The sequence below is a fragment of the Hakea prostrata genome, chromosome 7, assembly GCF_041222555.1.
Source record: "Hakea prostrata isolate BN-2017 chromosome 7, UWA_Hpros_2, whole genome shotgun sequence".
Classification (NCBI taxonomy): domain Eukaryota; kingdom Viridiplantae; phylum Streptophyta; class Magnoliopsida; order Proteales; family Proteaceae; genus Hakea; species Hakea prostrata.
The window spans coordinates 6,926,091-6,948,572 of NC_142606.1; the positions used below are offsets into that span (position 1 = coordinate 6,926,091).

The following is a 22,482-nucleotide window of genomic DNA, read 5'->3' on the forward strand; positions in this document are numbered from 1 at the left end:
ACTTGCCAAAAACAGAACCGAACCCAAATCAACAACAAAAAGCCCTCAACCAGAAACAAATCGAGGCCCCAAGACGAAAAGCATTCTTCCGGCGTCAGAACAAATTTTCTTGGTCGAATTGTTGGGTTTTCAGATTCTTTCCGTGATGTCCCAAATCTCTACCTCTATACAGGTAGAGTACCGTGGAAAGGAAAAGAAATAAACAAAACAGTAGTTTTGGAACAACTTCTTTCATACCTAATGCTAGTAAAGAACAGTATTCTCTCGCCGAAAGGAGAAAATGAAAATACAAGGCGGTAATCGAATGAAAAAGGAGGGAGAGTTGGGGCATGAAATCAAGTTATTTATTCGTAGTCGGCAGGAAGGAAACTCTCTTACCCATTTCCTTCGCAGACGAAGAAGCGGGGCGGTGGCGGTGGCGGAACGGAGGCCGACTGAAGCAGCAGCGAACAACTTATCTTCCGAATGGGCGGGAAAGTAACGAGCTTTAATTAACGCTCCACAATCCTTTTTTTTCAAATAATTATATTTTCTCCTATTATGGGTTAGTTAAATTTAACCTAATATCAGCCGTTGTTGTCGATTCTACTTTATTCGAGGAAATAAATGATTTTGAATTTGTTTTTCACGTCATTATAAGTATTAGGTTTGCTTTTGGAAAAAATTTCAATCATTCTCTTTTGCATTTCTACATGCATGCATGCAGCACCTTGTAATCGATATATTTTTTTTTTTTGTCACATTTAACTTCTTTTTTTTTTTTTTTTTTTTTTTTTTTTGATCAGGAATGAGGACTCTTCCTCAATTAAGGCCGCAGACGTGCGACCCAAGTCCCTCCGGGGGGGTGGGGGAGCTTTACCACTTTACTAACCCATCGGTACTTATATTATAAAGTAACTGGTCTTTTTATTTCTTTCATTCTTTGATTAAGATTAACTCGATCTTTTTGACTTTTCCTTTTCTTTTTGTGACTTTTAAAGGTTTAAAGAATTAAGTGGATCTGAACACCAACAGTTTAGCATTGGGAATCATGTTGAGGTGTCTGTAGGTTCTATAAATGGGTGGACGCTTGGAAAAATTAGGGAATTGCAAGGAGTCGATCAAATCAATGTTGAACACAGTGTTAGGTCTTGGCTTACAAGTCGTTCAGAAGTGGTCTCCAGGTTTTATGATGTCTCTCAAGTAAGGCCTTTGCCACCTAAGACTCTGGATGATGAGAAAATCATTTTTCATTTGCACCAAGAGGTAGAAGTTTTTCAGTCAGTCATAGATGGTTCATTTGGTCAAAAACGTCTCAAGTATATAACCAACCTCTTAACGAAAAGGTAAGGTCATGGGTTCAATACTTCACAATGATACATGTGAGTATGTGACAACCCCCTAAAAAAAAATTAATAATAAATAAATAAAGAGAGAGAGATACACACAAAGCTCCCTTGATTTTCAAAATGCGACAGACATCAAACGCTACCCAGTAAAAATAAATTTGGTTTTTGCAAGTATCAAGTTTTGCTTCCCCGGACGTAACCATGGAATAATTTACTAGGTACATTTTTTGCCAGACGAATACTGCAAAACAGGGGGAAAAGAGAAAAGAATATTCAAATCTGAAGTCCATCACAAAACCCCAATCCCTAGAACAGAAAAGGAAAAGACATTTTTACAGTAGATACCCGAATGGGTTCCATGTCATAAGGAAATCGATAAACAGGATAGTTTAAGCCTTTGACCAACGCAGCAAAGGATTTTGGCAGGGTACATATTTACAGTGAAGCATTTCCAGGATTTATCACCCAGGTACAAAATAATCCATCTTGTCAACAGGAAGATTCAGAACCGAGGTCTCCACCTGAACCACACAAGAACAAACATGTCATTTACAACAATATGATTACATCTAATTTTGGCAAGAAACACATCCGTAAAATCACTTGTGAAATCTTGTCAATTGTTACCCAATGCTGTCTCAAAATTCTGAACATGGTTAACTACCCCAATCTAATTCAATGCAGATAACTGTTTTCCCTGAACTCAGAGGTACAAACAAAAACTAATGCAGTAACCCGAGAACTACCGGCTAAGTTCATTTGGAAATGGCCCAAGGGAGCCAAAAAATATCGAACCTCAAATGACAAGATTTCATGTGTGAGAGCATAACAGTAAAGCTTTACATCAAAACTATACAAAAACCATAACAGGATGACCAAAAATCAACAGAAGCATGCTGGTCAGGAAGAGAACAAAAATAAATGGGCAAATTGTACCCCTCGTATTCCAGGGTACTCATCTTTAAAGAGCAAAAAATGTGAATAAGTTGCGCAGAAATGTACCTCCTCAAATGGAACAAAGACAAATGGGGTCATTCCTCTCTTGTGTGAGACAGCAGGTACATCAGGGTTGTGGGTTTCATCATCTTGCCAACCCTCAACCATGCCAAGCATATCATCATCATTATGGTTATTAATCTCATTGTCATTCACACCACTTGTAACAAGTGAAAGGAGATCCATCCGATTGTTGGCTCCTGCTACTGTTCCTCGCAACCTGTTAAACTGGTCAATCAGCTCATTTTCTAAATTAAAGGAGAAAAAAAAAAAAAAAAAAAAAAGGAAGCCCAGAAATAGGTACGATTGTAGTAGGAAGACAGCATGACTACACCTGTAAACTATACGTAGAGAGAGAAATTCCTAGCTAAAGCATCTAAAATGTTGGGTTAACATTTTGAAACAATAAAATAATACAGATGAGGTTTTGTCAAAACCTTAAGCGGATTCTCAAAACAGTAGGACGCAAGCCAGGGTACAAGAGAGCAGCTTCAACCTGCAAACGAAGGGCAAACGTGACCAGCAAATACTACAGAAGAATTGAAGTTCTGTAAGAATCAAACCCTCCCCCCCCCCCCCCCCCCCCCAAAAAAAAACACACACAAAAAAAGGTATAGATGTTAATATTTTGAGGACAAAAAAAAGGTATAGATGTTAATATTTCAAAGACAGAATTCCTGTTAGAAATCTCCATCTGACAGCAGATAAAGTATATAAAACACAGAAAACAGAATTCCAGCAAAAGATAGAACATAGATGGGGAAATAATGTTGATTGCGTGGAAGAAAATTACAAAAAATATATAAATTCTAATTTTAAATATAGCTGAAAAATAGATTGCCAATTACAAAGCAGAAATAAAGCTCAAACCTTGTCATCAGACAATGTATAGCGGCCACCGAAAACGCACTCAGCTTTAGATGCACGGAAGTTCATGTATTTCACCACATCTTTCACTTTTTGAGAAGAATTCTGATGATCCAATAAGGCAAAAATGCAATTAGATGCTGATCACCAAAGAATCTGAACCAAAGCAAACAGGTCTAGTCGGAGAACCTTGTAAAGAAACCTTCCAGAAGAGAAAAACCGGAGGTATCGAAAATAGCAAACCTACAATAAAAACATTGAAAATATTAGTTTACAAAGGTCTAGGGAGGGTCAATGGAAACAGCTGTAAGGCTGCATACATTTGACCCTTCCCTAACCCTTCTAAGCGTGGGAGCCTCATGCACAGTGTACAGCCATTTTTAAAGGAATAAGCATTAAAAAGAAAATAGTGGAAATCCCACTTTCAGACATTCCCTGCTTCTTTATGTTGGCAAATAATGAACCTATTCTGAAGTTCAATCTAAGCAATTAAACCAGTAACTTTCCCTGACTGGTATAATATTATCAGCAACACACCAGAAAATTATACATGCAGGGGTTCATGCACAAATCATGGCCTCTCAACATTCTGAAGAGAGTTGATCTCAAAGTTATCTAGTACGAAGACACAAGCACAATGAAATGCAAGTCCAAAGAATGTGTTATGGACTTATAGGTTTAGTGATCCATGTAACCAAGAAACCATTCTGCATATGGTCCTAAAGCAATCCTGATCGAGTTTTAATGAGTATAACCCTCGCAAATTTCCTGCCTCCAAGAAATAACATATATCCAGAGATTAGCAAATCGTGGAAGTTCATAAATGCACAACTCAAGACACAAATTAAATAGTGTGACACAAACTATCTTAAAAGGAATGCATGTCCATGTTAAACATACATGAGGTCCTGACATTCTAACAATTACCATCTCAGACAAAGGTCAAACTCTAAGAACCCCCTAATGATTAGCAACATCCTTCAAACTATGAAATAGTATTTAGAGAAATTTCAAAAGAAAGAAAAACTGAAATCAGTTTCAATCCATTGGTTAGAACTGTTTCCCGACTCTGTTTTGTTTGGACACACGTAGCCTACCCAAGATAGGTGGGACAAGGCTGTGTTTGTTGCTGTGGGTTTGGATCAAATCCGGTAGGTAGGATGAGTATTAGTCTAGATGGGACCCCAAAAAAGAACCTAGTTTAGAGGCCTATCAGATGGTTAATTACTTGCGCTAAATTCAAAATCCAAAAGTTGCACGACTAGGAGATTTAAGTTGCAGCAATATCATGGTCAGAGAACACCCAGACCCAGTCAAGTGCTGCTCTACAGTAGACACTTGATGTGCCAAAATTTGAGGCTAACACACCTATCAAATTCAGGAAATACAATACCAAAGCCTCAAATTGACGTCAGACCAGAGTCTCGCAGATTAGTAAGTCAAAAATTATAGCAACAATTGAGTCGTATCTAAGGACTGCAATAAATATGAAGATCAATCAACTCTATTTATATCACAGAAAAATTTACCAGCCAGCAACTTGAACAATCAACAGAACTCAGATCAGATTACGATCTCTCACAGCTATGGCAAAAATCCAACTCAACTTTGATTTAATACTCAAATTGTTTCTTAGCCTTGGACCTTACATTGTTTGTACAGACAGAAAATAGACTCCAAATCAAACACTGGAAATGAAGTATTGTGCTACTATGAAGAGGAGTGCTTAAACTGAGCTAAAAACAACTACTAAATGACTTTCTGCAAGGAATGAAAGTAAAGCTAACAAGCTAAATATTAGCCCATGTGAGCTAGCAAGTCAGCCCAGCCAGCTGGTTCCTAGGCCCATAATTGGAGTACCTCCATCCAGCTTCTGTTCAGCAGCATTTCTGGTCCAAGTGGCCAACCTACATCACCCCTGTATGATTATTTTCCTCTTAGTTGTTTGACATACTGATATCAAGCACACTACATGAACTCCATCTGGTTTGATGTCTCTGGTAGGCTCATGATCCCTGCCCCCGACACCACAAGCCCCAAGGAATAGGTTGATTGTTGTTACCTCGGTCCTCAGGTCTCGGTTCTCCATTTTTGCAGCCTAATTGGTTGTAATTCCCCCCACCCTGTTACCTTGCTCTCCCCCCCCCGCCCCGGGCCAAAAAAAAAAAGGCCTAATTTTGTACATTCTCTCCCCCCTTTGGGGATTTTCTCGGTAATGACTTATTTATTCATCACCAAAAAAAAACTTTTTGACTGATCAAGCAACCATAAAAAGACAAAGCCGAAAGTGGTTCTGGGTACCAAAACGTTTTCCAGAAGAATTTAATGTGCTCAGAGCAATCCTTTGAAGAAGGCCATCAACAAAGAGTACCTAGATAACAACCAGCTGTATCCAGATCCAGCATTTATGGGGCAGCCCATGCATCAGAAACACCTTAATGATAAATAAAAGATGCTGGGAGTTTGATAAATAAAGATCTCAAAGTTCAGTTCCAGTATGATACTTTAAATATCTAAATCCAAGACTGCATTTTGAAGCAAATGACTGACATAAAACAGATTTATCTGGAGTCTGGACAGACTTTTGGGGTAGCATCTCAAAGTCAAACACATGATCACAAGAGTGAATTCATTCCAAATGCTTCATTACTAGAATAAAGCAGAGAAGAATTCGTTGATCACCTTCTACTTCATTGGTACTCTGCAAAGGAAGTGCTAAACTTTTTGCGTGGATGAGGGCATAAATTGGGTACTCGCAGAAGAAATTAATGGGCATCAAGTCTGCCATCCTAACTTAAGGCCTCAATTGTCATGGCTTTACCTTACCTCCCTCAGATGACTACAGTAGTACTAGGAGTGGAAAAAGATGCAGAGCCTCATAAAACCTAAAGTCAGCAAGTCGGAACACTCTTCTAGGTTTCTGTTTTGCTTCCTTCTTTTTCCCCTTTAATATTCCTTGATGGATCTTGTAAAGCATATAGCTAGTTCTTACATTGATTAAAGGAGCTACAAAAGGGAATCTATTTTCCCCTTTTTAAATTTTTTAAAAATGTTCTGTGCACAATATCAATTAAGAAGGAATGAAGTCAACTGGCTAGTGATCTGATCTACAGAGAGCTCATGATCTGCAACATTGTGCTTCCTGGGGAAGTAATCATCAAGATCAGTCTCCAATTTATTGTTGCTTCATTTTTCAAGACGTCCGAAAGTGTTGCATGCTGCTTCTCACACCATGACAATACCTATTAGTTGGGAGGATTCTCTAGAAAACGTTCAATAATTTGGAATTTGATGTGTTTTCCAACTATGTTGACTATCTGAAAGGAGAGAAACTATTCGAGGAAAAAGTGTTCCATTTGATAGGAAGATTGAGTTGGTGTAGAGCCTCCTATTCTCTTGATCTCTAACTGAGTAGAATTTAAGGTGGTCAGGAAGTGATGTTTTTTATGTATAAGGGTAAGTAAATCAATCAACAATGGACAGCTCATCCCTACCAGATCTTTTTTTTATCACATTCATCATTCATCAATTATGAGATTGGTCTTTTATCTTTTGATGTTAGAAAGAGAAGTGAATAAATTATCCCATAAGTCTAAAGACGTCCCTTAGTTTCCGAAGTGTCAGCAGCATGAGAGTTGAATCCTACTGGAGCCTCATGATCTTCAAATTTTTACTAATAACTGAAGCCCTATAATCTTCTGAGCAAGCAGGTTCTCTCTCTCTCTCCCCCCCCCCCCAAGATTAAGAAATGATTCAACTTGACGAGGAAGATTGCATGACTTAGGCTCAGAGTCTTTTTCACATAAAAATTTTGCCCGAAAGTACGCTTTGTATGTGTAGGTTTTAACAGAGTCGTCGTCTTGATGATAGAAAGAAGAACTGGAGAAATGCTATATTTATGTGATCTTTGACTCATTACAAACAATAAAGAACTGCAAATTTTCCTTGATATGCAATCAAACCGACTAATATTCAAGTCCTGTCATTAAACGAATATACACAAGGAAATAAAATGCATCATACCAAATGAACGGGATTAGAAACCTTCCACTCTGCAATTCCTGCACGAATGTAGGTATTCCTGCTCACATAAAGTCCTTCAAGACAAAGGAAAAGGAGAAACTAAGTTCAGAGACACTCCTAACAGACCAGAAAATCGAAGATAAATGAAACAAATGAGAAAAGCTTATGAAAAAATATGCATGGGATGTAACTTTGCCTGATGAGATTCAGAAAATTTAGACAAATGGAGGATGAAACACTGAAGGGACAAAAATAAAAATAAAAAACAAGAAACAAGCCATTCACAAATTTTATTCCAAACAAGATTATGAAAAATCATAAGAAAACATCACGAAGATGCAAATTAGCTATTGCAAACATCCTACCCTCAAAGCTCCACACAGCTTTATAAAATCTGCCAAACTCAGCAACTCTTGTTTTCTCATTCAACAACATTTTGAGTCATCACAGCCCCCAAAATTCTAGAAAAAGCTTATAAAATAACAAAAATTATACCAATTCCTAGATGTAGGGAGTCCACCACAGGTCAATAGAACATAGAGTACATGTTCCAAGTCAAGAATCTCAAGATATGTGTGAATAATCGACAAAACAGAGTAACAGAACTGTCGTTATCTCTTACATGCATCCTTCTTTTGGGTGAAATACATGTAAGCATCCTTCCACAGCCAAAATAAAAGAGACGAAGCATAGCCAATGCACACAGTTGATTATTTCGACTTTACTCCAAATTCAGAATATAGACGTCACTGAAAGTTTTTGCATTTTAATCTTTTGTTTTTCTAGTATTCATATACGGTGAAAGGTTTCATACATGACCATGTATGAACACACTCAACACTTCGACCATTTGATAGTAATAATCGATTCTCGTAAATCTATACGATAACTGAAGTTACTGAAGTTTTGACCATGTATCATATATGAATATGTATGACAATTAGTCACTTTATTTATTTTTTATTAAAATCAAATTAATAATCTATAATAGCTTCTTAAATGCTTATAAGAATATCAAAAGCAACACAGGCAAGTCCAGCTAATCTAGAAGGCCATGAAAACACATCAGGCTAAAAATTCAAAAAACTACTTAATCAGCCACCAAAACTTACCATCAGTACGGATCCTTGGTCTTAAAATCCACATCTTTCTCCATGAACATTCATATCTAGACTGTAGAATCTTGTAATTTTCCACTGGTCCAACAAGCTTCATAAAAAACAAGATCTGAGTTTCAGCTTCTAAAATATTTACCAATTTCTGGATCTTCGGAGTCCGAACTCAGTTGCTTCACTTAATCTATGTCGAACTAGGTAGATTTTCTACTGATCGCAACAGTTACCTAGATAATCTCCTCCATCTTTATTCCCATGACCAAACTGCCACCTAAATTTGTGCTACCCTATAGGAGTGGTGGAGCTGCTTATCAAATAAACTCCAGACACTGTACTCTAAATACCCAGATTATTGGATATCAATTAGAATTTAGAGAACAGTATTCACTGGAGTTTCAACCCCGAAGATCCAAAAACTTTTGCATTCAATCATTGGGAATAGGTCCATGATGTACAAGCATAGTCAGTTTACCTGCCAAGCCTTTAAGCATGCATTTCGCCAAAACACCGGATTCCGAATGGTATATCTCCATTTTCGACAAACACATGCAGCCTTCCCCAAGCTGTAAGGGGTCATTCTAGCAAAAACCTGGATATGATATTCAAAAGAAAGAAGAATAGCTTATAAGCTTAACATTGCCCTCATAAAGACAGAGAGAAGCATACCAATATTTTAAAATCTCCAAAATTTTAACAAGGCTAGTTCGCAATGAGGCAGATTGGCATGCCCGAATTTCAGAAGTAAATATTCTGTGCACATCAATGATTATTTAACGATGGGAAATTTTCACCTGGACCCCCTGGGGTTAGTTCAAGATGCAGAAAGTTTTATGAAGTTGAGAATGCCCCCCCCCCCCCCCCCCGAGGTTGCAAAATGTTAACAGAAACACTTATACCATCAGCTTGGGACAGAAAACGCTAGAATAAAATTTATTTCTGACCAGATTTCCGTTGACATAAAATAAAGATTTCTTAAAAAAAGAGAAACAGAAAAAAATATTCCCATCATCTTCTCCAATTGGCAGATCAGACCTTTGAAACTCTGAAACAGCTATAGTCTCCAACTGCAGAGCTTACTAATCCTACCATTCACCACAAACCCATCTTTTACCCCTTTAACCATGCTCATATTGGTATTACAAACCAGAGAAACCAATCTCAAACTGATATTTTTTTTCGTCTATTCGATTTTTCCCTTGAAAGCCCTTTCCATTTTTTTCCTTCATAGGAAACTGAATGAGGAAAGAGATGGGACAATAATATGGAAACAGATAGGGTTTGGTGGCCATTAAAGATGAAACACCTACTCTATTTCCTGATCTCCACCAGTTTTCTTTGTTCAGTTCTAGCATTTTGGAGATGATTTCCTAGTCATTCTATGTCCATTACTTCTTAAAAATTAATCTTCATGATTCAATTGCAGTTCACTCGTGAATTCTGAAATTATTTCCCAGTTTGAAACTGATCTTGCCTATCTGAAATACATTCTCTGTTTCCTGATTTCCACAGCATGATCTGTGCATGATCCAACTCCCAAATTCTGAAACTCTAAAGTACTATAGAGACCTATCCTTCTATCCATCACTCTGATTTTCCAGAATTGGTCGCCTGCAGTATTCTTCAGCCTTTGCAAGGGGAATAAGGGTAAGGGCTGTTGCTCTCGGGCAGCTATAGGAATACCTATTGCTGGGTGTGAATCACAGTATTGTAAACTTGAGTGAATCAGTTAATTAATTTTGCTTTCTCTATTATTACTCTGCTGTTGCTGCATCTGGGTACTTAACATATTGGGATCAAAGCAGCACAGTCCTTGGGTCATGGCCAAGAGTAGAATGGAGAGCAGAATGGAGGATTTAGAGGCTAACATGAAAGAGATGCAAGAAAGAATGGGGGTGATTGCATTGCAGGTGGAAAGGGGAGAAAAGGCTAATGAGGAATTTAGGGAGGAGCTTAGAGCACTGCTGTTAAAAGGGAAATCCACGGAAGTGACTTCACAGTTGCCGGAGGTTACAGAGGTAGACTGACTGCCAGATCAAGAGGGAGAGACTTTGAGACGTCGGGATTTCCTTCCAAGACAACTTGAGATGACAACATTTGTTGGAGAGGACCCAATGGGGTGGCTTGCAAGGGCAGATCGATTCTTTGATCTGTATGACCTTGCAGAAGGGGAGAAACTGAGAGCAGCTACAATATGCTTTGAAGGGGCTGCTCTAGGATGGATGCGGTTTAGGGAATTGCAGCAGCCAATGAACTCATGGAAGGAGTTAAAGGAACCCCTGCTCCAGCGGTTTTGTTCAGCGCAGATGAAGACACCCCAGGAAGCTTTAATTACCCACCACCAAATAGGGACCATTGCTGAACATAGGGAGGGATTCAAAGCTCTTACCGCAGCTTCCGGAAACATGGACGAAGGGTGGCTTAAGGGAGCTTTTCTTGCAGGTTTAATGAAGAAATTACTCCTGAAGTGAAGTTATTTGGATTCTCCACATTGGGCCAAATAATAGATCTGGTCCAAGCTATTGAAGCACGAAATTGGGTCTAAAATATGCCAAGAAAACAGCAGGGGCCCAGCCCAGCGTTATATTAACTTAAGCCCAAGTAACTCCACTGGCCTCTTGCCCACAAACCAACCAAGGAACCCAATCGACCCAACCAAACGTTTTGACATCAGTTCGACCAGGCCAAAAAACAAATGAACCATCGTCTTCCTCCTCTCAGATGCGCCCGGAAATTCCACCACTGCTGTGAACCCCAACAGATCACGGCGGCTGTCTCAAGAGGAGATTAAAGACAAAATGGATCGAGGGCTTTGTTTCCAGTGTGATGGACCGTACACCATAGGCCATTGCTGCCCCAGTGAGCAGCTTCGAATGCTGTGCTCCAAGAGGAAGAGGCAGCGGAGTTGTTGATGGCAATTGCAGAGAGCAATGACGGTCATGATGGGGCCAAAATTGAACAAGAGGTGGAGGCGGAACTCTCAAGCACCTCATTGGTGGGAATCAATTCTCCAAAAACCATGAAACTAAGGGGACAGATCGGTGGTAATGAAGTTTTGATTCTGGCAGATTGTGGGGCTACTCACAATTTCGTGTCCAAAAAATAGTTGGAGCCTTTAGGGCGGTTGGTGCAAGAAAAAAATTTCAAGCAACGTTGGGAAATGGCTTGTGTAGCAAAGAGATGGGAGTGTGCAGGAAGGTGGCAGTAACTATTGGGGGAAAGACTTTTGTACTGGATTTGCTCCCATTTGATTTGGGCAGCGTAGATATTATTTTGGGGGTGGAATGGCTAGTGGCATAGGGAGAAATTAGAAGCAATTGGTCCACTAGACAATGAGTTTCAAGTGGCAAGGTAAGCACATAACACTCCACTGCGATCCCACCCTATTAAGGAAAGAGACAACCTTAAAAAAATTATGGAAAGATGTGCACGCAAGGGGAGAAAGCTATTGGCTACAGCCACAACATTCCGGTATGGAAGTTGAGGAGGATCAGGTAGATCCAGGCGTACAGGGAATACTGAGTGAGTTCACACATCTGTTTTTAGATCCCACTGGATTGCAACCTCGAAGGGCCCATGACCATACTATCCGGCTATTAGAGGGAAGTACTCCCCCAAATATCAAACCCTATCGTTATCCACATGCTCAAAAGGATGAAAGTAGAGCGATTAGTACAACAGATGTTGACCACGGGACTCATACAGCCAAGTGTGAGCCCCTACTCCAGTCCTATTTTACTGGTACAAAAGAAGGATGGGGGTTGGCGATTTTGAGTGGTTTATCGGGCCTTGAACAAGCTAACCATCCTAGATAAATTTCCTATTCCATCAATAGATGAGTTGTTGGATGAGTTAGGAGGTGCCACGGTGTTCACTAAGCTTGACTTGAAGTCAGGATATCACCAGATCTGGATGGCGAAAGGGGACGAGGAAAAAATAGCTTTTTGCACCCATAATGGACATTGCAAATTTCTAGTGATGCCGTTCAGACTCTCAAATGCACCAGCCGGCAGCCATATTCCAGTTTTTTATGAATGAGGTATTCCGTGAGCACTTGCGAAAATTTATATTGTTGTTTTTGGCATGGAACAAAAATCAATCGATATGGTCGAAATATCGATCGATATGTCTGCAAATTTTGAGATCGAAACGACATGTAGTTGTAGGAACAAAAAGTGTACAATATCATTTCGTATCGACCGATATATATCGGTCGATACGAGTCGAAATATCGGCCCGATACCATATCGGGCCCAAATGTTACTTGCGCAGGTTAAAAAAAATACCTAGTTTCGACCTACCGACGCTATATCGTCATTTCGAGCGATATCGCCCTCTGCATTTCGACCCCCTTTTGAAATTTTTGGTGATCTCTCTTGCTATCATCCCCTTCTACACCTATTTCCAATACTCCATTTCCTTCAAACACTTGATTTGCTCTTCCATTTGTGCATTTTCTCAAATCTTGCAAGGTGAGTAACCAACTTCCTCATTTTTTTATTTTTGTTTCATTTGTGCCTTAAATCATGTCAGTATCCTTATCCTTCTCTTGAGAGCCAGGGTGCTCTTTCATTTGTTGAGCAGATCTTCCACATTATTCCACAGCCACAAGGCCCACCACCACCAGTTCCTATGGAGATTCACAACTTCCCACCGTCATGAAATCTTATGCATGTGGATGAGGCCACATATAAAGATGCAGTTATTGACTATGTCCAAAACTATATGGGGCAAACATCATGGGAGTTGTATTGTCATTTGTATGGGGTGCAGACGGAAGAGGGAGACCTTAAGGCTTGAATAGAATAGACTTGTAAGTAATAACATTCCCGCTTCTTCTCTGATTCATGTACTATATACTTGGAATGTTGGATGTTACATTTTCAGTAGTTTTTTAGTAAACTAGTAGTTCTATAGTGCTTATTATGCTTGAAATAGGTAGAATGCAAAAATCCAAATCAATTTGAGGTTCGAAATTGAATTTTCAAGAGTCAAATAAAAAGTATCCAGTTTCGGTCGAACTTTCGACCTTTTTCAAGGTCGAAAATCCCATATCGATCGATATTTTATCCTTGGTTTTTGGATGACATCTTGGTGTACAGCAGGACTATGGAGGAACATTCGATCCATCTGCGGCCCACTTTTTTGTTGCTTACCCAACATTGCTTGGTCGTGAATCGAAAGAAGTGCTCCTTTGGTGTGTCAATGCTAGAATATTTGGGACATATTATCTCTGAACATGGAGTGGCAGCAGATCTAAGAAAAAATAAATGTATGGTGGAGTGGCCCCAACCTAAAAATCTCAAGGCATTACGTGGATTTCTAGGTCTAACGGGATATTATCGTCGATTCGTCAAAGATTATGGGAAGGTAGCAGCACCCCTCACTAATCTCTTGAAAGGATTCATTCTTGTGGGATGAGCAGGCGACGAAGGCTTTTGAAGCATTGAAAGAGGCCATGACAACAGTCCCTGTGCTAGCATTGTCCGACTTTAAGAAGGAATTAACGTTCGAGAAGAATGCATCGGAGTTTGGACTGGGTGTTGTCCTTATGCAAGAAGCCCACCCAATCGCTTACTGTAGCCAAGTGCTATCTCTGCACGCTCAAGCGAAGTCCATCTATAAGGAGTTAATGGCGATAGTGTTGGCCATTCAAAAATGGTGCCACTATTTGATAGGGCATCATTTCAAGGTACACACTGATCAAAAAAAGTTAAAAATATTTATTGGAACAACGTGTTGTTGCAGAAGATCAGCAAAAATGGGTGATGAAGTTATTGGGGTTGGATTTTGAAATCATTTATCGATTGGACAGTGAAAATAGAGCTGCCGATGTGCTTCCTATATTTTTGGACAGCAAAGCATAACTTTCGTCTATGTCAACGGCTTTTTGGTTGGGCGGAGAGCCGGAGAAGGGCTAGAAGCGGAAATGCAAACTTCTGCACGATACAAAAAAATAGTTCCAAGCATTGCTGCAGGGGCCCAGGAGTACCCAAATTACCAACTCAAGAACGAGACGTTATTATATAAGAAGAGGTTGATGATACCTGAGGAATCCCAGTTGATACCGAAATTGCTAGCTGAATATCACTCTACACCATTTGGAGGTCATTGCAGATTTCTACACACATATAAGCATCTCGCTGAGTTGTATATTGGGTTGGAATGAAGGGTTGTTGTCCGTGATCTTTAGCCAGTTGTGATACGTGTCATCGTAGCAAATATTAGGCCCTGAAGCTGGCTGGACTTCTAAAACCGCTACCGATACCAGAACGAATTTGGGAGGATATTAGTATGGATTGGCGGGCTGCCAAAGACCAGAGGAGGAGATACAGTGTGAGTGGTCGTCGATCGACTGTCCAAGTATGGACACTTCATAGCCTTAACTCATCCTTATTCCGCCAAGGATGTAGCCGTAGTGTTCAGCAAGGAGATCATCCGCTTACATGGATTCCCAAGGACCATTGTTTCAGATCGGGACCGTTTCTTTGTTAGCAAATTTTGGTTGGAACTCTTCAAGTTAGCAGGCACTCACGTGAAGTTTAGCAGTGCCTACCACCCTCAAACTGATGGCCAAATGGATTCAGTCAATCGCAGCTTGGAAATCTACCTCCATTGTTTTTGTGCACGCCGACCTCAAGATTGGGTTGCTTGGTTACCATGGGCAAGGTAATGGTACCACACGACCTTTCATAGTTTCATTCAGGTTGTGTATGGACAAGAACCACCAGCCCTACTACGTTGGGAAGATGGGAGGTCCAAGTTGGATGAGGTTGACTTGTTCCTTCAAGAGCGCAATCGCGTGTTGGATAACCTCAAAGCAAACCTTCGGGTTGCAAAAGACCGAATGCATGCTTCAGCTGATCCTCACAGTAGGGATGTGCACTACCAAGTGGGTGAGGAGGTCTTCCTTAAGCTCCAGCCTTATCGCTTTAACTGACTAGCCAAATGCCCCAATGAGAAGCTTAGTCATTCTACTATGGGCCTTACCCAATAGTGGCGCAAGTGGGGTCAGTGGCGTATCAATTGCTCTTACCAGCTGATTCAAAGGTTTACCTTGTGTTTCATGTTTCCCAGTTGAAGAAAGTCATGGGGCAGCATATTACTCCCCAGCCCCTTCCCCCCTGTTTGGCAGACAACAGGGAGCTGCAGCTCACTCCAGAAGATCTGTTGGCTATTCATTTCTCTCCTCAAGGGGTTTTGGAAGCGTTGCTTAAGAGGAAAGGCTGCCTCAGTGTGAAAATACTTTGGAGGACTATGATGAGGCTCATGACCAATTTCCTGATTTTCACCTTGAGGACAAGGTGAAACTGTTGGAGGGAAGTGTTGATAGGCCCCTGATATTGCGAATATATTATCACAAGCATATGAAGAAGGTTTCTGGATTTGGTGGACAGCAAGTAAGGAAGGATATTGGATCAGGATCTGTGATGGGGGGCTGATGCATAAGTTGCTGAATGTGTCTGATTTAGGGAATATTGGGGAATATCTTGTTATTAGATTCATTTAGGAAGTTATTTACTTTTAAGTATTGGGGAAGGGAAGGGAAGTAATTAGTAGCTTTGGTTTTTCATTGCAAGGGGAATAAGGGTGAGGGCTGTTGCTCTCAGGTAGCTATAGGAATACCTATTGCTGGGTGTGAATCAGAGTATTGTGAACTTGAGTGAATCAGTTAATTAATTTTGCTTTCTCTACTATTAATTAATTTTGCTTTCTCTACTATTACTCTGCTGTTGCTGCATCTGGTTACTTAACACATATACAATAAGATGTTGCTGATAAAAGATAACCCAGCATCTAACCCACCCCTGCACTCTGTAAGGAATGCAGCAGTGTCGAAACCTAGGAATACTAAAACAAGAGTCTTAGTCGAAATGTCGACATATGACAGGTTTCAATTAAACCTGGTGAATGATGTAAATGGTTGGACCATGCTTTGGTCAAAGCTGGGACCAAACCAGTACCAACTTTGGTTTCGTTTCAGTTAGTGTTGCAACCAATACACCTTGATTGAAACTTATGAACCCTTGGTCACATTTGTACATTTTTCGAATATAAATGTGAGCAAACATATTTTTTGTGTATCAGACTGGATCATCTTGAGAGTCTTGCATGGGTTTTTTGAGCTGTTTAAGCTAAAGAGTTACTGAGGCCCCCATCCAGGGAAGCCCTCACTGTTGTAAATCGACTGTGTGTTTTGATGTTCCAAAGGTTGATGTCCAAACTATCTAAATGGCTATACTTTGGTATCGAGCTCACAATGTCCATATGTGAATCCAGGAGATGCACAACGTGGAATCTACTTCTTAAGTGGGATGGAGAATCTTAAGAGAGTTACCCAGTTATGTTTAGACCAAATACTGAGCTTTGTTGCAGATCTGTAAATAGTTTGCAATTGCACTAAAAGTAGATATATACATATATATATATATATTTTTTTTTTTTTATATTCTTACTCAATTATTATAATTGAAGCGTGTTTATTTTAATGCCCAGTCTATAGTCAATAATCTCTGTACACATTGTCCAACAGAAGGATTTTTTTTTTTGCAGAATCCTTGCCACAAAATTGTTCGGTGACATTGTTAAGTGGAAAGAGTGAAATGTAATCATTTACGTCACTAATCAGGTTTTAGGTTATATGCACCTCCTAGATAGATTTTATTTCTTTTTTAAACCAATTAAAAGTTTCACCTTAAAACAATTAACAGTTTTTGCCAAAGTTGGATAGACTCACATAGTCACATAAATCAACCCCAGATCAGTCATCTAACAGGATCCTGTCACTTTTCTTGTAATGTTACAAGGAAACTAAGTCTCAACACTAGCACATAAGCAGTAAGCAGTTACGGGTAGATAGAAAGGGGTGAGAATAAGAGTTCTGTAATAGAACCTTTGTTGGTCTTTCCATGCAAATTTTATTCAAGAGATACCCAAATCCTCCCAGTAAGCATCTCAGGCACAAGTTCTAAATTCTTTGGAGGTATTGCCATTCTGGAAACACTGAAACGATACATTTTTCAGTGTCGTTTGAATATCCTATTCCAATGAACCAATGATTCATAGTTGGATGTTCTTATTTGACACCACCACCACCAGAACTAGGATATCACGAGTCAATGATGCACTATTGACCCCAAAGAACACATCAAACTAAAAGTAATGTTCTTGGCATCTATGATGCACTATTGACCCCAAAGAACACATCAAACTAAAAGTAATGTTCTTGGCATCTAGGCATTCCTTGTCTGTTGGAACATTTCTGTCAATCCTAACTGCATCCTTTGCTAGAATGTTTCTAAAGATGTGTATCACCTTTCTTCAACTGTCACTTTTCCCGCTCCCTTTGGAGGAAAAGCCCTATCCACCAATTACCCCACTTCAGGTATTCTTGTGGGTTTGCCTAGGATTGTTGTTGTATCCCAATATCCTTCATTGGAGTTTTGCCATTCACCGTGGGAGAGAAACCTCAGAAGATGGACCTCCAACTCCATGTCACTGGACTCGATTTGTAAAGCCATATGTTTTGATATCTCTTCCAAAGTTCAGTTGCTCCCCCCATCCCACTCTTGGATTCCTCAAGGAACAAACAATTTGTTGCTTACCTACGGCCTAGCTTCTACTTTCCAACCTACTACACAAAGGCTGGCCCCCCCCCCCCCCAAAGAAAAAACAAAAAACAGGAACAAGCTCATTGTTGTTGCACATTCTTTTCTCTTTCCTCAGGGTTTTGGTAGTGATAGCTTATGCATCCAAACAGAAGTGTTCTTGGTACCTCATATAGCAGTTCATCAGGCAAGCTACGGTGTATGAGTGCCGGATCAACAAACGGTTTACTACTTGCACTTCCAAAAGGAGCAACAGGTCTGACTCTTTTTCCATAGAGATCTGAAATAGAAATCCAAAATTCAAATAATTAAACAGCTCGCTTTGAATGAGAACTAAGAGCACTAATGTGAAGCAAATCCAATTTGACTGCTCAATAAAATTCATCCAAATTGAAACAGAGATAAAATCACATAAAAGATGTACTACGGAAAATTATTACATACCAAGCCAAGGTCTTTGTGTAATTAAGAACTGCACGGTTCTCAAACGATAACCTGATTCGAGTTCCTGTGACAAGGCAAAGTCTGCAACAGATTTCAATACATCAGATAAAAACACCGAGTACAATACGCAATATAAATGATAATAACTGAAACACAAACAAAGCTGCACGTAAATTTAAGCCAACTATCACGAATTTTAGGAAAACCATAAAAATTCAAACGTAGTTCATGAAATAGCAGTAAACCCATAAGGAATAAAAAAGCGACGAAATTCATTATAAGTTGAATTTAAAAACGTGTATCATGCGAAACTAAGCTTCAGGATACTAATTCAAGTCCTTGTGAATTAAAACGCCGAAGCCGGGCGATGATTTTGAACATGGAAAGGCATCAAATTCTAATTTCTAACAAAATTAAAAAACGAAATTTCTGCCAATTGTGAAGCAATACCTGAACTCATGGGAAATTAAAAGATGACCAGAATTTCTGCGAAGAGGATTTAGGTTGAAGCTTTGTTCTTGGGCTGCAACGTGTATTCCTCAGGTAGGGAAAGATGAATCAAACGACGACAAGCATTAGGACAACACAAATGACCAAATGAATGGAAATTTATCCAGTCCATTTCCTTTTGCAGCGAGACACCGATCCTTCATGGCCCACCGACTTCAAGTCCAACCACCAGAAAAATGTTTGTAGCGCTTTTTTTTTTTTTTTTTTTTTATTTTACTATTGATCTCTTTCATCCCCCACCGCCTAAGGGTATCAATACGGTACAATATCGAGTACCGTTCCATACCATACCGCATTTCAAACCGTCCAACAAAAAATATACCATACCATATAAATGCGGTACGGTATGAAAACGGTATTTAAAAAAATGTTCAGTACCGTTTTAGTATGAAATCGGTATGACAAAAACGGACGGTTCGGTATATGGTACGGTATGAAATCGGTATAAAATCATATCACTTTGCTAATGAACCTTGCTGCATCGGGTTGGAAGCTTGAGAAGATAATTGGCCTCTCATTGGCATACTTAAACACAACTTGTTCACCTAGTTGAGAGCACATGAAAATAACACAGGTAAAAATTATAGATGAGAAAGAAAAGAGATTGATTAAGACAAATAACACCCAGTGGAAACATACCCTTAAAACAACCTAAAGGACATTGATGAGACAAAAAATATGGATACAACATTAGCTATTCTATAATTCAAACTTGCCTACATGGTTGTCTGTTATCTTCTATACAATACAAAATTTTGTAGGCTTACAATATAACGAAACACCCATGTAAATTTCATACTTGAAATGCTTGGAAAATTGCAAATACAAATAAAACACTATGCTTTCTTGGCTCTTGTTGCTGGGAGGTTAATGGTAATCAGGCAAGTAGGCAACCGATTTGGTGGGAAACAAATAATAGAAATACACCTTGGTTAGTCACATATTGGGTTTAAAGGTTAAACTAAAATTGCAAAACTAACATTAAAAACGGGATGAAAAACGATATTCGGTACAGTGTACGGTATGTATAAACGGTATATCGTCTAAAACCGAAACCATACCATATCGAATTCCATAAAACAGTTTCGGTACATACCATACCGAATTTGAATCATTACGATACAATGCGGTTATAAACGGTACGGTATGGTTAAACGGTTTCGGTACTGTATTGACACTCTTACCCCACCCCAATAGCTTTTCTTATACGGAAATATAATTGTGACAACAAAAATACAAAATTGTTTGACTCGTGTGCATTTGAAATTTTAGACCGTTGGTTTCAAAATTTCAGTTGAGATTCGATCTCACCGTTAAATTTTAATGGTCAAAATCTCAATCTCAACAAGATCTTTGTTGGGGTAATTGTATTACAAATTCTATCAAACACAAAAAAAATGAGATTGCAATACAATTGAAATATGAAGATCTTTAGCCAATCTGGATAGCTTGATGTTGCAACCAAACAAATCACCGATCAATGAGGTTGAGTAATACATTGAGTGCTATCTTTAAAGTAATTGATACACCCTACTACCAAGGGTTTTTTCGCACCACCACCTCCAAGATAAAACAACCTCCAACTATAAGATGAGGTAATTATTCTTGTCCCTTCAATGAGCCAAAAGCTTGAGCACAACACTTAGACAAATTCAAATAAATAAATTAAATTTGTAACACAAATTATGCAAGTGTGATGAGTGTCTCAATTGTGCACCACATGCAAGGAAATGTTGGGTTTATATAGGCCCAAACTTCATCTTACACCCCTTAGGATTCTTAAGGCAATGAATTGGATAATCAATTTTCCACTAATGGATAATCAATGACTTGTTCCTCTTCCACTAATGAGAATAAAACACCTTGACCTAACCACCCCACTATTCGGAGAAGTAACTCTCATATTCACTTATTTGGAATGAATTGGATTTAATCCATTCAAATACATTAATCCCATTCATGAAGTTGAAACGAGAGAAACAAGACCATTTAAAAATTGAGTTATTAAGCTTCCTAGTAAGAGAAACAAGACCATCAAGAATTTAATAATATCGCAGCAAAATGTTAATAAGAGTTGAATGTAATTAAAACGTTTGGGCAATAACTTCGATTTATCATAAATAATTAAATCCATCAACTTGCATTCAAATGTAACAAAAACAAAAAAATTAGAACTACTCGTTGGTAATCAATAATTTAAACTTTTGTTAAAACTAAGATACTAGTAATTTTTGCGACATAAATAAAGGATTTAGAGTTTCACTTTCACCCCATTTAAATGGGATACCGGTAAAAAAACCTTATTTATTTTATGTGAATATTGGAGAATGGGAAGACGCATGCCTAGTGGAGAGGGTTTGAATTTACATAATTAACATCGACAAACACGTCATTTATTTTTCAAATAAAAATATAAATCCTGCATGATTGAGGTCGATTGGGATTTTAACAAAAAAAGAAAAAAAAAATGTTTAATTGAATTTATGTTAGAATTTATACCCAAAAAATAAATGATATTCAAAATTTTGTAACCTCCATCATCTAATCCTCATGGGACGTGCACCATTGTTTGAGTAGGGGTGCAAGTTTTGGCCCTAACTCCCCTATGCCCACCCTGAGCCCAAATAGGGCTTGGGCTCGAAACTTTGGCCCTGAGGGCGGACTAGAGCCAAAATATGTTGGCCATAACTAGGGCCAAGTGTGGATATGGGATTATTATTTGGCTAGCTAGGTCTCTCCTGACCATAATTATGACCCTAATTTTGTCCATGATGCTTGATCTCAATGAATTAGGAACGGGGATAAGGAATGGTCAATTAGGGCCAAGGCCAAGTATATGGTCAATCAAGATCAGGGACAAACAGACCAAATACATGGCCAATTAGGGTTAGGGACAAGCCAATAAGGCCCAAGTGAAATTCACTAGCTCATCATTCTTCCAAAATTTGTTCGTAATATTATAAGCAACATGATATCATATCATATATATAACGTGAATATGATAAATTAAGTCGTGAACCTTGGAACATTGTCATTGTCATTGTTGGGGTGCTCAGATTGAGATTTTTTTTTAAGATATAATTATTATAGATAGGGTGATGAGATTATGTTGTATTTTATTTTATTTAGTTGGTTGAATAGTTAATTTAATTTTTGAACATATTAGAATGAATAATAAACCATGAAACTTTGATGATGTTAGAGAAGGTCTAAGTTTTATGTGCCTAGTTAAGTTGGTAAGAATTATATGTGTTATTATGAATCATTAACAAAATTATTATCACAATAGAAGGGAAAATTTTGTTGCAAGGCATATAAAACCCTAGATTAATAAACATGCAAAAAACATGTTAAAAACAAAAGATAAAAAAAAAACTCAACTTAGGGTATGGAGAGAAAAAGAAAGAATTGAACTATAATTGAACTATAATCGATTACGGTTGTTGAGAAAATTTTAGAGACACCCCAAAATAAATAGTAAAAATCATACGTAATATAAAAATAGACCAGATGAACAGAAACACCCAAAATGTCTTTTAAATTGTAAAAGTGGTACACTCCACGGGAGATATTATTAATTGTTTAATTTTTTTT

The 22,482-nt window shown here is 38.6% G+C and overlaps 1 protein-coding gene across 1 annotated transcript; it reads right to left on the reverse strand.

Annotated features, from left to right (window-relative positions):
- Nucleotides 1–1,388: 1,388 nt before the first annotated feature.
- Nucleotides 1,389–18,980, reverse strand: FBP7 (F-box protein 7). Its single transcript, XM_089160748.1, has 11 exons — nt 18,829–18,980; nt 18,379–18,459; nt 18,102–18,214; nt 8,802–8,918; nt 8,327–8,423; nt 7,215–7,288; nt 3,381–3,434; nt 3,195–3,296; nt 2,762–2,820; nt 2,331–2,544; nt 1,389–1,849 (listed from the first exon to the last, which is right to left on the reverse strand). Exons 1-11 carry the CDS (start codon nt 18,836–18,838, stop codon nt 1,790–1,792), a joined length of 981 nt encoding a protein of 326 aa, XP_089016874.1. The 5' UTR covers nt 18,839–18,980; the 3' UTR covers nt 1,389–1,789.
- Nucleotides 18,981–22,482: the final 3,502 nt, after the last annotated feature.

What these genes read in the sequence shown, in the direction of transcription:
- FBP7 (XM_089160748.1), bottom strand. An exon ending in CATGCTTAAAGGCTTGGCAG is followed by an intron (nt 8,424 to 8,801) that starts GTAAACTGACTA and finishes TTTTTTATGAAG; the next exon opens with CTTGTTGGACCAGTGGAAAA. An exon ending in ACCAAGGATCCGTACTGATG is followed by an intron (nt 7,289 to 8,326) that starts GTAAGTTTTGGT and finishes TTTGTCTTGAAG; the next exon opens with GACTTTATGTGAGCAGGAAT.